At 44.9% G+C, this 15,823-nt stretch overlaps 1 protein-coding gene across 1 annotated transcript in view; it reads right to left on the bottom strand.

Moving 5' to 3' along the window:
* The window catches only part of LOC143933461 (polymeric immunoglobulin receptor-like), a 68,268-nt gene that overhangs the window by 5,992 nt on the left and 46,453 nt on the right, over window positions 1-15,823 (bottom strand). Inside the window, exons 5-10 of the mRNA XM_077456364.1 lie at window positions 15,282-15,608; window positions 9,207-9,515; window positions 7,121-7,208; window positions 2,325-2,440; window positions 193-312; window positions 57-79 (exon numbers count right to left, since the gene is read on the bottom strand). Of these exons, the coding sequence (XP_077312490.1) occupies window positions 57-79; window positions 193-312; window positions 2,325-2,440; window positions 7,121-7,208; window positions 9,207-9,515; window positions 15,282-15,608 (983 nt within the window). The remainder of the gene's footprint in view (window positions 1-56; window positions 80-192; window positions 313-2,324; window positions 2,441-7,120; window positions 7,209-9,206; window positions 9,516-15,281; window positions 15,609-15,823) is intronic.

The raw sequence follows: 15,823 nt of genomic DNA, 5'->3' as shown, positions 1-15,823 counted from the left end.
CCTAATCACCCTCATTGTGTCCTTATTTCTTTAACCTGTCTGGATGGGTGACTTACCTTTTTCTTTGTCTTTGGTGAATCTTAAAGTAGAAATAAAGCCAATGGAAAAAGCAGAAAAAAAGGAGAAAATTAAGATTAGTTAATTATGCATCAACAGTCCAGCTTGAAGGCCACTAAGTAATGAAATTCATACCTTCGAAGCGACTGACATCAGTCTCCTGCAGCTCGGTCACCGCCGGGTTCTCTTTGCCGATGTTGTGGTCCAGGTCAGACATACTTATATTAGTCCGGTAACTACCAACAGAGACCAAATCTGTGGAGGGACAAGAAGGCATAACAAATGAAAATATGAAGGATGCCATTGCTGGGAATGCCAGCTTCCTGGCTGTCTTGTTGATCCACTGGCTTTAATACTTTCTGATTCTCTGTCCTGGGAACAAATGAGCAGCTAGGGAATTCCAGAAACCCAGTTGTACTGAGGTGAGGGGTACAGAGCAGCATGGACACCAGCAAAGTCTACTTTAAAAGTAGAACTGACGTTTTTTCAGGCTTGTAAATCGGCAGTTGCATCACCACCACACCCTGCAACATCATCTTATCCCACTGTACATGGGAGTGACTAGTCTGCTCTGAATTTAAGAGCAGGGCTGACACTCTATCACAGGAAACAGCATTAGGTGGTGTAGCACCCCTCCGACACCCCAGAGGGCAGGATAGCACCTCCAGAGACGGGCTAGCATTTCACACCAGGGCTGAGTCCATGGCTAAAATAGGGGGACTGAGAAAGGATATTGGGCTCCAGTCGTGTTTTATTGCAGAAAGATTAAGGAGGTGAGGGTTAGGGGTCCCTGATACTGTAGTAGCTCACTTACAGGCTCTCCAGCTTCACAGTCTCAGAACCTTTAGGCCAACCCAGCAACACTTTAAACACGTTCCCAAATTTTAAGTGGCCCATGTCTATTTATGCGGTTGTCTCAGTCCCCTGCCAGCCCACTTCTGGGGATTGGCTAAGACTCCATAAATATTCATGACAGCTCCTCCTAACCCCAGCCCTCTAGTTCCAGAACATTCTCCAACCTTCCAGACACCAGGGGGAAGCACCAGAGAGCTGCCAGGGTGAGTCATTCAGGCCTGGCCTCTATTATCCCTGACCCAATTTAATGACTCTGGTTATTCCTGGCCAGAATACAGTATGCTTTTTCCTACTCTCACACTAGTAGCACACACTAGAGGGTGCTGCAGTGGTTTTAGGGAAGGCTAGAGTCCCCATAAGGTCCCCTTTAACCACTTGCCGACCGATGCACGCTGATTTACGGCACAATGGCATCGGTGGGCAAATGGGAGTATCTGTACGTCCCCTTCAAGAGGCGGGGATAGCAGACGCCTGGTACAGCGTGACCGTGCCTACGGGACCGGTGGATTCAATGTCTTCCGGAGCCGCAGGATGGGGAAGTGCCTCTGTAAACAAGGTACTTCCCTTGTTCTGCCTTGTGTCATGACAGGGATCACTGCCCCCTGTCATCGGGAGCAGCGATTGCTGTCATGTGACTTGAAGCCCATCCCCCCCCACAGTTAGAATCACTCCCTAAGACACACTTAATCCCTTCATCACCCCCTCGTGTCAAAACTGTCCGTTGCAGTTCTGATAAAAATTGCAGATCACCACCATTACTAATATAAAAAAAAAATTTATAATAAAAATGCCATAAATCTATCCCCTATTTTGTAGACACTAGAACTTTTGTGCAAACCAATCAATATACGCTTATTGTGATTTTTTTTTTTACCAAAAATATGTAGAAGAATACGTATCGGCCTAAACTGAGGAAAAAAAATATTTTTTTTATATATTTTTGGGGGATATTTATTATAGCAAAAAGTAAAAAATATTGCGTTTTTTTTTTTTTTTCAAAATTGACGCTCTTTTATTGTTTCTAGCACAAAAAATAAAAACCACAGATGTGATCAAATACCACCAAAAGAAAGCTCTATTTGTGGGGAAAAAAAGGACGTCAATTTTGGTTGCAGCGTCGCACGACCGCGCAATTGTCAGTTAAAGCGACGCGATGCCGAATCGCAAAAAAGTGCTCTGGTCAGGAAGGGAGGTAAAATCTTCCGGGGCTGAAGAGGTTAAATACAACGTTTCGTAATTCTCAGACACTTTGCTGCCATTTAACGGCTAGGAAAAGGAACATTCAAATCACACTTTGTGCTGACAAATTTAATAGGTTTTGCACAATTTTATTTGCCCCCCCCCCCCCCCATCAATAAATCATTTTTTTTATAGCGTCATCACAGATTATATGTACGAATGGTCATACTTACCCGAATTCTTCCTCTGTCTCAGTCTGAGGAATAAGAACACAGCACAGACCACCAGTACAGCGGCACACACAGAGACCACAGCGGCGGTGATGGTGCCGCTCTTGTTGACGTCAGAGCTAGAAACGGGCAAAGAAAAGATGTATTCAATAAAAAGCCCCAAAATGTTAAAGTGAACCTGTCTGGTGAACAAGAAACTTTGAAAAGTTAGCATATAACCACCTGAAGAAGCTTAGAGGGGGAGGGGGCTTGGATTCTGGTCTTTAAGCTTTGACTAGTAGTGTTGAAGGCCAACCCTTGCTCCTGCACCCTTCCATTGGCCCGGTCGTCATGATGATGGACGGCTTTACAGGCCAACAGTGAAATAAGAGGTTGTAGAGTAGCAGGAATTAGGAATAAAAAGACTTCTTCACCCTTTTAAGTGTATGGATTGTAAGCGTATGCAAAGTTTTGGTTTCTTTTTGGGTTTTGGATGAAGTAGGGAATCTATAAGACCTTGCCTGTGTCCTGTCAATGAGATTTCCCTTTATTTCATATCCTAGAGACACAGGAAGCAAGAGGCTAGCTCTCCAAATCCAGGCAACATCTCAGTTGTCACCAAAACAGGTTGGATTCTGGTCTTCAAGCTTTGACTAGTAGTGTTGAAGGCCAACCCTTGCTCCTGCACCCTTCCATTGGCCCGGTCGTCATGATGATGGACGGCTTTACAGGCCAACAGTGAAATAAGAGGTTGTAGAGTAGCAGGAATTAGGAATAAAAAGACTTCTTCACCCTTTTAAGTGTATGTATTGTAAGAGTATGCAAAGTTTTGGTTTCTTTTTTGGGTTTTGGATGAAGTAGGGAATCTATAAGACCTTGCCTGTGTCCTGTCAATGAGATTTCCCTTTATTTCATATCCTAGAGACACAGGAAGTAAGAGTCCTAGCTCTCCAAATCCAGGCAACATCTCAGTTGTCACCAAAACAGGTTGGATTCTGGTCTTCAAGCTTTGACTAGTAGTGTTGAAGGCCAACCCTTGCTCCTGCACCCTTCCATTGGCCCGGTCGTCATGATGATGGACGGCTTTACAGGCCAACAGTGAAATAAGAGGTTGTAGAGTAGCAGGAATTAGGAATAAAAAGACTTCTTCACCCTTTTAAGTGTATGTATTGTAAGCGTATCCAAAGTTTTGGTTTCTTTTTGGGTTTTGGATGAAGTAGGGAATCTATAAGACCTTGCCTGTGTCCTGTCAATGAGATTTCCCTTTATTTCATATCCTAGAGACACAGGAAGCAAGAGGCTAGCTCTCCAAATCCAGGCAACATCTCAGTTGTCACCAAAACAGGTTGGATTCTGGTCTTCAAGCTTTGACTAGTAGTGTTGAAGGCCAACCCTTGCTCCTGCACCCTTCCATTGGCCCGGTCATCATGATGATGGACGGCTTTACAGGCCAACAGTGAAATAAGAGGTTGTAGAGTAGCAGGAATTAGGAATAAAAAGACTTCTTCACCCTTTTAAGTGTATGTATTGTAAGCGTATCCAAAGTTTTGGTTTCTTTTTGGGTTTTGGATGAAGTAGGGAATCTATAAGACCTTGCCTGTGTCCTGTCAATGAGATTTCCCTTTATTTCATATCCTAGAGACACAGGAAGCAAGAGGCTAGCTCTCCAAATCCAGGCAACATCTCAGTTGTCACCAAAACAGGTTGGATTCTGGTCTTCAAGCTTTGACTAGTAGTGTTGAAGGCCAACCCTTGCTCCTGCACCCTTCCATTGGCCCGGTCGTCATGATGATGGACGGCTTTACAGGCCAACAGTGAAATAAGAGGTTGTAGAGTAGCAGGAATTAGGAATAAAAAGACTTCTTCACCCTTTTAAGTGTATGTATTGTAAGAGTATGCAAAGTTTTGGTTTCTTTTTTGGGTTTTGGATGAAGTAGGGAATCTATAAGACCTTGCCTGTGTCCTGTCAATGAGATTTCCCTTTATTTCATATCCTAGAGACACAGGAAGTAAGAGTCCTAGCTCTCCAAATCCAGGCAACATCTCAGTTGTCACCAAAACAGGTTGGATTCTGGTCTTCAAGCTTTGACTAGTAGTGTTGAAGGCCAACCCTTGCTCCTGCACCCTTCCATTGGCCCGGTCGTCATGATGATGGACGGCTTTACAGGCCAACAGTGAAATAAGAGGTTGTAGAGTAGCAGGAATTAGGAATAAAAAGACTTCTTCACCCTTTTAAGTGTATGTATTGTAAGCGTATCCAAAGTTTTGGTTTCTTTTTGGGTTTTGGATGAAGTAGGGAATCTATAAGACCTTGCCTGTGTCCTGTCAATGAGATTTCCCTTTATTTCATATCCTAGAGACACAGGAAGCAAGAGGCTAGCTCTCCAAATCCAGGCAACATCTCAGTTGTCACCAAAACAGGTTGGATTCTGGTCTTCAAGCTTTGACTAGTAGTGTTGAAGGCCAACCCTTGCTCCTGCACCCTTCCATTGGCCCGGTCATCATGATGATGGACGGCTTTACAGGCCAACAGTGAAATAAGAGGTTGTAGAGTAGCAGGAATTAGGAATAAAAAGACTTCTTCACCCTTTTAAGTGTATGTATTGTAAGCGTATCCAAAGTTTTGGTTTCTTTTTGGGTTTTGGATGAAGTAGGGAATCTATAAGACCTTGCCTGTGTCCTGTCAATGAGATTTCCCTTTATTTCATATCCTAGAGACACAGGAAGCAAGAGGCTAGCTCTCCAAATCCAGGCAACATCTCAGTTGTCACCAAAACAGGTTGGATTCTGGTCTTCAAGCTTTGACTAGTAGTGTTGAAGGCCAACCCTTGCTCCTGCACCCTTCCATTGGCCCGGTCATCATGATGATGGACGGCTTTACAGGCCAACAGTGAAATAAGAGGTTGTAGAGTAGCAGGAATTAGGAATAAAAAGACTTCTTCACCCTTTTAAGTGTATGTATTGTAAGAGTATGCAAAGTTTTGGTTTCTTTTTTGGGTTTTGGATGAAGTAGGGAATCTATAAGACCTTGCCTGTGTCCTGTCAATGAGATTTCCCTTTATTTCATATCCTAGAGACACAGGAAGTAAGAGTCCTAGCTCTCCAAATCCAGGCAACATCTCAGTTGTCACCAAAACAGGTTGGATTCTGGTCTTCAAGCTTTGACTAGTAGTGTTGAAGGCCAACCCTTGCTCCTGCACCCTTCCATTGGCCCGGTCGTCATGATGATGGACGGCTTTACAGGCCAACAGTGAAATAGGAGGTTGTAGAGTAGCAGGAATTAGGAATAAAAAGACTTCTTCACCCTTTTCGTCATGATGATGGACAGCTTTACAGGCCAACAGTGAAATAAGAGGTTGTAGAGTAGCAGGAATTAGGAATAAAAAGACTTCTTCACCCTTTTAAGTGTATGTATTGTAAGCGTATGCAAAGTTTTGGTTTCTTTTTGGGTTTTGGATGAAGTAGGGAATCTATAAGACCTTGCCTGTGTCCTGTCAAGGAGATTTCCCCTAATTTCATATCCTAGAGACACAGGAAGTAAGAGTCCTAGCTCTCCAAATCCAGGCAACATCTCAGTTGTCACCAAAACAGGTTGGATTCTGGTCTTCAAGCTTTGACTAGTAGTGTTGAAGGCCAACCCTTGCTCCTGCACCCTTCCATTGGCCCGGTCGTCATGATGATGGACGGCTTTACAGGCCAACAGTGAAATAAGAGGTTGTAGAGTAGCAGGAATTAGGAATAAAAAGACTTCTTCACCCTTTTAAGTGTATGTATTGTAAGCGTATGCAAAGTTTTGGTTTCTTTTGGAGTTTTGGATGAAGTAGGGAATCTATAAGACCTTGCCTGTGTCCTGTCAAGGAGATTTCCCCTAATTTCATATCCTAGAGACACAGGAAGCAAGAGGCTAGCTCTCCAAATCCAGGGAACATCTCAGTTGTCACCAAAACAGGTTTGACCATTGGAGGAACACCCCTCTTTTGTTTTTCCAATGAAAACTGAAAAATTTGGGTTTTCCCAACAATTTTGTTCTGCAAAATAGCAAGGGTGAATCTTTCTAAATGGGGACAGCAACAAAAGCCCCCCCAAAAAAGGAGAAAAAAATGGCGGCACTTGACACATTTAACACGGGTGTAAACTTATTGGTCACTTCAGCTTTTAGGTGAAATGCGTCAGCCGTCCCAGACAAGGATTTGGTGTTTGCTGGCCTGGAACAAAAAAAAGTTACACCTACATTGTATTTTAATGGAGTACCGCTGTCTTCTTCTCCTGGTTGAGGAGTTGGATGAACCCTGATTGGCTTCTGGTGCCCAGTCAGCCAACAGAGTGACCCAGTGCAATGGGCTTGGTGAACATATTTCTTCAGCAGTAGGAACCCCACAGGGGTGCTAACTCTTCTACGTTCTACTCAAAACTGGAAAAAAAAAACAAGTTTTGTCTTTACATACACTTTAATGTTTACCATTGGGTATGGTCTAGCTTATGGATGGCCAATGGTGGCCATCAGTTTTTTGTCCATTGCTTTAACTTGTGATTGAAGAATAACCCCCCAGAGGATGGGCTGCATTGCCCCAAAAGAAAAAAAAAACACGTGATGGTGGCTTCTGAAGGTTTTTCCCCAAACAATTGATCAGTGGACATGAAATCACATCTGTGGCCTCATCGAAATTGGGCTCCGAGCACACCGACTGATCACAAAAAAACAATACTTTCACTCTATACTCTATAAAATGTAGGCTTCAACCGGGCCACACCCACAATACTAATCAAATGCAATTTTCTGAACCATAACAGATGTCTCTGCAGACTCGTTCAGGACTAACCTGGAAGGGGTGACAACCACTTGCACGTTTCTTGACTCTCCACCAAGGTTTGCCTGTGCGTTGATATTGGGCACGTCCCTGCTGGGTTCTGGGGTAAGGAAAGACAGGCATTTAGTCAACTGCAACAGTGGTCTCCGAACTGCAGCCATGGGGCCGGATGTGACCCTTTGTTTACTTTTACCTGGCCCTTGGGGCATTATTCCCCGCGCCATCAGTAAAAGTGGGGCATTGTCCCTGCCACTGCCATCGACAATGGGGTACTCTTCTTTCCACTGACACCAATAATGAGGCACTATTCCTCCCACGGACACCAATGATGTGGCACTATTCCTGCTATTGATACCATTGATGAGGCACTATCATGAACTAGATGGGCTTGTGTCTTTTTTCAACCTGACTAACTATGTAACTATTCCTGCCATTGATACCAATGATGGGGCACTATTCCTCCCACTGATACCAATGCTGGGGCACCATTCCTCCCACTGACACCAATGATGGGGCACTATTCCTCCCATTGATACCAACAGTGGTATTAAACAATGCCCCAGCATTGGTATAATTGGGAGGAATAGTGTCCCATCATTGGTGTCAGTGGGAGGAATAGTGCCCCATCAATGGTGTCAGTGGGAGGAATAGTGCCCCATCAATGGTGTCAGTGGGAGGAATAGTGTGCCATCATTGGTATCAGTGGGAGAAATAGTGCCCCATCATTGGTGTCAATTGTGCCCCTTTATTGTGGCATAGTGTCCCATCATTTGTTTCAGTGGGAGGAATAGTGTCCCATTGTTGGTATCAGTGGGAGGAATAGTGCCCCATCATTGGTGTCAATGGGAGGAATAGTGTGCCATCATTGGTATCATTGGGAGAAATAGTGCCCCATCATTGGTGTCAATTGTGCCTCTTTATTGTGACATAGTGTCCCATCATTGGTTTCAGTGGGAGGAATAGTTTTCCATTGTTGGTGTCAGTAGGAGGAATAGTGCCCCATCATTGGTATCAGTGGGAGGAATAGTGCTCCATCATTGGTGACAGTGTGATAAATAGTGTCCCATCATTGGTGTCAATTGTGCCCCATTATTGTGGAATAGTGGCCCATCATTAGTTTTAGTGGGATGAATAGTGTCCCATCATTGGTATCAGTGGGAGGAATAGTGCTCCATCATTGGTGACAGTGTGATAAATAGTGTCCCATCATTGGTGTCAATTGTGCCCCATTATTGTGGAATAGTGGCCCATCATTAGTTTTAGTGTGATAAATAGTGTCCCATCATTGGTGTCAGTGGGAGTAATAGTGCCCCATCATTGGTGTCAATTGTGCCCCATTATTATGGAATAGAGTCCCATCATTAGTTTCAGTGGGAGGAATAGTGTCCCATTGTTGGTGTTAGTAGGAGGAATAGTGCCCCATCATTGGTGTCAGTGGGAGGAATAGTGCCCCATCATTGGTGTCAGTGGGAGTAATAGTGCCCCATCATCGGTGTCAATTGTGCCCCATTATTATGCAATAGAGTCCCATCATTAGTTTCAGTGGGAGGAATAGTGTCCCATTGTTGGTGTCAGTGGGAGGAATAGTGCCCCATCATTGGTGATAGTGTGAGAAATAGTGCCCCATCATTGGTGTCAGTGGGAGGAATAGTGCCCCATCATTGGTGTCAATTGTGCCTCAGTATTGTGGAATAGTGTCCATTCATTAGTTTCAGTGGGAGGAATAGTGTCCCATTGTTGGTGTCAGTAGGAGGAATAGTGCCCCGGACATTTTTTTCTCCACTGGCCACAGTCTGGCCCCCCTAAAATTTGAAGGATAGTCAACTGGTCCTTTGTTTATAAAGTTTGGAGACCCTGAACAGCATAGCAATCCATGGCTCTTTCTGATCCTCAACAATAAAAATGTCTGTAGATATCAATGGATGGTTGGACGTACGACTATGGCGATCCAACAAACACAAGATGTCTCTTGGTCTGGCTCTGTGCATAGATATGAACATGTTTGCCACCCCATTAATGACACCCATTGGTGTAAATGAGGCTCTTGTTTATTTTTGGACTTCGTAATGAGCATTCCTCTCGTTGGGTCAGAACTCACCTACAACAATTAGGCGCGAGGTGATGCTCTCCACGTATCGGCTGCCATCTTTGACTCCACACCAGTAGAATCCACTGTCCTTCAGGGATACGGACCTGATGGTGAGCACCAGCTCCTCGGTCTGGCAGGTGACCAGCTGACTATCTTGAGTATCTTCCACGTCGCTCAAAGGTTCACACTTGTTGTTTCCCCATCGGCACCAATACTTCTCAGCCGTCTTAAACCTACAGGGATAAGAGCAGGTGATTTTGGCCGGATCACCGGCGGGCACTTGGACAAATTTGTTTCCGGACAGTCCTGGGAGGTTTTCTGCAGAAAAATTCAGATTATATTATATACACACGGGTTTTTTTTTTTTTCAGTGTAACGATATTATAGAGCGTAGAATTCCAAAGAAAAGGCTTTTTTAATTTGCTCAGGAAAGAGATACATTTTTTTTGCTGTGTCCTATATAGGGAAATTTCCCTTCAGTTTCAGTCTTGGAGACACTCCAGGTTCTGCTTCAATCTGCACTTCCTGTGTCACCCAGTGCTATGCCTTGAATTGAACTTCTTGTGTCTCTTCAATTCTTGTCTCAGTGACACCAAGGGGGGTCTCCATTAATCTGAACTTCTTGTGTCCCATCACTCCTTGTCCCATGACATCCAGAGCTATGCCTTGAGTTGAACTTCCTGTGTCCCTTCACTTCCTGTGTCAGTGACACCAAGGACTCTCCCTTGGGCTGGATTTCCTGTGTCCCTCATTCTTTGTTCTAATGCCACCCAATGCTATGCCTTGAATAGTTGACCTTCCTGTGTTCCTTCACTTCCTGTCTCAGTGACACCAAGGACTCTCCCTTGGGCTGGATTTCCTGTGTCCCTCATTCTTTGTTCTAATGCCACCCAATGCTATGCCTTGAGTAGTTGACCTTTCTGTGTCCCTTCACTTCCTGTCTCAGTGACACCAAGGAATCTCCCTTGGGCTGAATTTCCTGTGTCCCTGATTCTTTATTCTACTGACACCCAATGCCATGTCTTGAGTAGTTGACCTTCCTGTGTCCCTTCACTTCCTGTCTCAGTGACACCAAGGAATCTCCCTTGGGCTGAATTTCCTGTGTCCCTCATTCTTTGTTCTAATGCCACCCAATGCTATGCCTTGAGTAGTTGACCTTCCTGTGTCCCTTCACTTCCTGTCTCAGTGACACCAAGGAATCTCCCTTGGGCTGGATTTCCTGTGTCCCTCATTCTTTGTTCTAATGCCACCCAATGCTATGCCTTGAGTGGTTGACCTTCCTGTGTTCCTTCACTTCCTGACTCAGGGACACCAAGGGGTCTATCTTGAGCTAAACATCCTGGGTCTATTTCAGTCCCCGTGACACCCAGTGGAAATACTTGACTCCTGATCTATTGTTTTTTTAGTAATATTGGCAAGAAATTTCATTTTTGACAGGCAAACTAGAAAAAACACTGATCCTACCTTTCTCTCCTCATTTGTCCCAGTGGCACCCAAGGCTCTGCCATGAGCTGAATTCAATGTCTCCCATCATCTCTTATCCTGATGCCCTCAGGGCAGTGCTATGAGCTGAACAGTCACCTTACTTCCTGTCCCATTGACACCCTGGACTCCTCTATGAATGGAACGTCCAGTGTCACCTTAACCTTCCATCCCATTGACACCTAGAGTTCTGCTATGAGCTGAACTTCCAATGTCCCCTCACCCTCAGTACGAGTGACACCCCGGGCTCTGCTGTGAGAACATCTCTGGGTTCCATACTTATCAACATTTAAGTCCCAGTCCTTGGGACCGTCACCCCCCGTCACAATGTCCACACTGCAATTCTCTTTATTTGGGATTGCCAAAGATGCCAGTGCAGAAGCTTCAACTCATTCAAAATGCCGCGGCTAGGCTGTTCATGGATGTCCCATTGAGGGATCATATCACCCCTGTCCTCTGCCCCTTGCATTGGCTGCCGGTCTACTATTGCACCTTATTTAAGGTAGGATGTATTATGTTTAAGATTACGAGAGGCCCCCAAGCTATCTCTGCTCTCGTTTTCAGAAACAAGCTCTTGTCAGATCACTCAGATCTACCGGCAGAGATCTCCTTTACATCTCGGTGCCCAAGAAGATCCGGCGTGGTGGTGGGGCCTTCTCCCACCAGGGTGCCGTACTATGGAATAGCCTCCCTGTCGAGCTCCAGGAGGTCCCCACTACTCTGGTCTTCCTCAGGTCACTGAAGACTTGGCGTTTCCTGCCTAGCCTCTTTTTTCTACCCTTCTGCCGCTCTGTGCTGCTTCTGTTCCCTGGGCCCTCTCTTTCCAGGATCTTTGCCATGTGCGTCGGGACTCTTCGGAGGGAAGACCGCGCTATATTAAGATTCCTCTCACCTCACCTCAACTCAACAAGTCACAGCCTCCTAGCACCCACTTATGCCGCGGACACACGATCGGAATTCTCGTCGGAAAAAGCTCTGATGGTTTTCCCGACGGAAATTCCGACGGAATTCAGCTCAAGCTGTCTTGCCTACACACGGTCACATCAAATTCCGATCATTTATAACGCGGTGATGTACAACACGTACGACGTGACTAGAAAAAGGAAGTTCAATAGCCAGTAGCCAATAGCTTCCGTCTTGTAGTTGAATCTGAGCATTGCGTGATTTTTGGCGTGCCGGAATTGCATTCACACGATCGGAAATTACTGATAGAAAGTTTTTCCGTCGGGAAAATTGAGAACATCCTATCAATTTTTGGCTGGCGGGAATTCGGACAGCTAAATTCCAATGGAGCGTACACGCGGTCGCATTTTACGATGAAAAGCTCTCATCGGTCTTTTTTCTGGCCGGAATTACGATCGTGTGTACGCGGCATTAGCCTTGCTGCCCACCTCTGGCTGGGGGATCCATATGAACTCTACATAGAAGAACAAAACAGGGCACATCGGCCTTGTGCGTGAATCATGACACCTTCTATTTAACGATAAAAGGTATTGTACTCACAAAACGTGTGGCGCTTCAAGCCCAATGCAAATTTCCAATAGAACAGCCAGAACTATTAAAACCCTTTGAGAAAGACCAAAATGATGTCCCTGAGTTCTGTAGATACTTATAAGTTTTGAGGGCACCCCCCCCCCCCCATTCATCAGATCTGCCCATTATTACCCTTTTTTGAGTTAATGCCATGCTCAGTAATGCCAATAAGGGTGATGCTGTGATCCCAGGACCCAGGACACTTTTGGGACAGAGGACTGAAATGCGGGACTATCCTGGCAAATGCGGGACTATCCTGGCAAATTCGGGACTATCCTGGCAAATTCGGGACAGTTAGCCTCTATGGACCTCTATTCTCCATATATTCAACAGAGTATTGAAATACGGGACTACCCTAGCTAGTGAAAATAAGGGACTACCCCCCACCCCATTCGATTCGCACCAGAACATACGAACAGGCAAACACGCGAACACCGTTAAAGTCTATGGGACACGAACATGAATAATCAAAAGTGCTCATTTTAAAGGCTTATATCCATGGTATTGTCATAAAAAGTGTTTGGGGACCCGGGTCCTGCCCCCGGAAGCATGTATCAATGCAAAAAAAAGTTTTAAAAACTGTTTTTTAATAATGCTTAAAGTGAAACAATAAAATTGTGATATTCCTTTAAAGTTTGTACCTGGGGGGGTGTCTATAGTATGCCTGTAAAGGGGCGCATGTTTCCCGTGTTTAAAACAGACTGAAAGCAAAATGACATTTCTAAAGGAAAAAAAAGTCATTTAAAACTACTCGTGGCTACAATGAATCGTCGGTCCGCAATACACATAAAAGTTCATTGATAAAAACGGCATTGGGGATTTCCTCACAGGGGAACCCCCGAGCCAAAATGTAAAAAAAAAAAAAAAAAAAAAATGCGTGGGGGTCCCCCTAAATTCCACACCAGGCCCTTCAGGTCTGGTATGGATTTTAAGGGGAACCCCGCACCAAAATGTAAAAAAAAAAAGGACTTGTCAAAAACTGTCTCTTGTCTTTTTTAACCTTTTTGTCACTTTTTGGTACCTCATTACGAATTGATACAGGAGGGGGGCTGGGATCTGGGGGTCCACTTGTTAAAGGGGGCTTCCAGATTCCGATAAGCCACCCGCCCGCAGACCCCCACAATCACCGGGCAAGGGTTGTGGGGAAGAGGCCCTTCTCCCCATCAACATGGGGACAAGGTGCTTTGAGGGGCTATCTCAAAGCACCCCCCCAATGTTGAGGGCATGTGGCCTGGTATGGTTCAGGAGGGGGGGCGCTCTCTCGTTCCCCCCTCTTTTCCTGCCAGATTGCGTGCTCGGATAAAGGTATGGCATTGATTTTTGGGGGGACCCCACACCATTTTTTTTTTAATTTTGGTGCGGAGTTCCCCTTAAAATCCATACCACACCTGAAGGGCCTGGTATGGAATGTAGGGGGACCCCCACACATTTTTTTTTTATTTTGGTTCGGGGTTCCCCTGTGGGGAAATCCCCATGCCGTTTTTTATCAATGAACTTTTATGTGTATTGCGGACCGACAATTCATTGTGGCCGCGAGTTGTTGTAAATTACTTTTTTTCCTTTAGAAGTGTCATTTTGCTGTCAGACTGTTCTAAACACGGGAAAAATGCGCCCCTTTACAGGCATACTATAGACACCCCCCAGGTCCAAAATTTAAAGGAATATTACACTTTTATTATTTCACTTTAAGCTTTATTAAAATCACTGCTCCCGAAAAAACATCAGTTTTTAAAACTTTTTTTGCATTGATGCATGTCCCCTGGGGCAGGGCCCGGGGTCCCCAAACACTTTTTATGACAATACCATGGATGTAAGCCTTTAAAATGAGCACTTTTGGTTTCTCCCATAGACTTTTAAAGGGTGTTCCGTGGCTTTCGAATTTTCCGCGAACACCCCAAATTGTTCACTGTTCGGCGAACTGGCGAACAGCCAATGTTCGAGTCGAACATGAGTTCGACTCGAACGTAAAGCTCATCCCTGATCCTGGCAAATCCGGAGAAAGTTAGCCTCTATGGACATCTATTCTCCATATATTCAACAGAGGACTGAAATGCGGGACTATCCTGGCAAATCCGGGACAGTTAGCCTCTATGGACATCTATCCTCCATATATTCAACAGAGGACTGAAATGCAGGACTATCCTGCCAAATCCAGGACAATTAGCCTCTATTATCCTCCATATATTCAATAGAGGACTGAAATGTGGGACTATCCTGGCAAATCCGGGAAAGTTAGCCTCTATGGACATCTATCCTCCATATATATAGTTACATAGTTAGTAAGTCCATCCAGTTCAACCTCAGTGAGTGTCTACAATTGTCCCGATCCCTGTACATTGCACCTTCACATCAGTCCTTACCCTCAAGGAGTCCATGATCCAAGGTCCCCATTCATATACTAGGGCCAATTTTGGACAGAGGCCAATTAACCTACCTGCATGTCTTTGGAGTGTGGGAGGAAACCGGAGTACCCGGAGTAAACCCGCACAGGCACAGGGAGAACATGCAAACTCCAGGCAGGTAGTGTCATGGTTGGGAATCGAACCAGTGACCCTTTTTACTGCTAGGTGAGAGTGCTAACCACTACACCACTGTGCCGCCCCATATATTCAACAGAGGACTGAAATGCGGGACTATCCTGGCAAATCCGGGACAATTAGCCTCTATGGACATCTATTCTCCATATATTCAACAGAGGACTGAAATGCGGGACTATCCTAGCAAATCCGGGACAATTAGCCTCTATGGACATCTATTCTCCATATATTCAACAGAGGACTGAAATGCGGGACTATCCTGGCAAATCCGGGACAGTTGGCATCTATGCTCTTCTATTCTCCATATATTCCTTTGGAGAATCCATTAGGGGCTAAAAAAACATAAGACAGGGAAGAGAAGCAGAAAGTTTAACTCACAGCAATGCCTCCAGGACAGAAAATGAAGGAAAATCTACCTAATGGGGACAGAGATAGCAAATAAAATAAATAAATAAGTAAGAGCATTGAACTCTTCCCCAATCTAAAGCTTAAAAAGGAAAACTTGGCCAAGGGTTTCTGGTGCCTCACTCACCTGTGGAGATCCTGACCTGCACGGCAGAGGTTTGGTCGTGCTTTTCACCGATCATTACACACCAGTACCAGCCTTCGTCCTTGCTGGAGATGTTGGTCATGAGGACCTGCATCAGCCCGCTTGTAGAATTGTCATGAATGAGTACCGTTCCCTCATAGGAACTCTTCACGTACCCATCGGTTTTTACGATCGGATTGCAGACTCCATCTTCCAGTTTGCACCAGAATTTCTCCGTGTATTTTTTTTGGGGGTTGTAATTGCACTGAGCGGACAGGGACCCTCCCAGCCTGGGGGTCAGCAGATGAGATCCTTGAGGAATGTCCGTCTCTGCAGAAAATAAGTCAGGATTTACTTATAGTTAAATACATGAAGGGCGATATTCCAGAACTTATGCTTTTCAAGAGATTTCAGGAAGCTAATAGAAAGATCACTTGTACTAGCTGCACGGAAATGTATGACATGAATATGAAGGTGGATTGAATTTTGAGGTTATATATCTGCCTGGGAGGGCAACTTTAATGTTAGTGCACCTTATTTTAAAG

The sequence above is a fragment of the Lithobates pipiens genome, unplaced genomic scaffold, assembly GCF_037356315.1.
Source record: "Lithobates pipiens isolate NorthernLeopardFrog02 unplaced genomic scaffold, aLitPip1_a1.2 Scaffold_27, whole genome shotgun sequence".
In the NCBI taxonomy this organism is placed as follows: domain Eukaryota; kingdom Metazoa; phylum Chordata; class Amphibia; order Anura; family Ranidae; genus Lithobates; species Lithobates pipiens.
The sequence above is the reverse complement of the archived record's forward strand: the minus strand, read 5'-3'. Positions and strand labels throughout refer to the sequence as shown.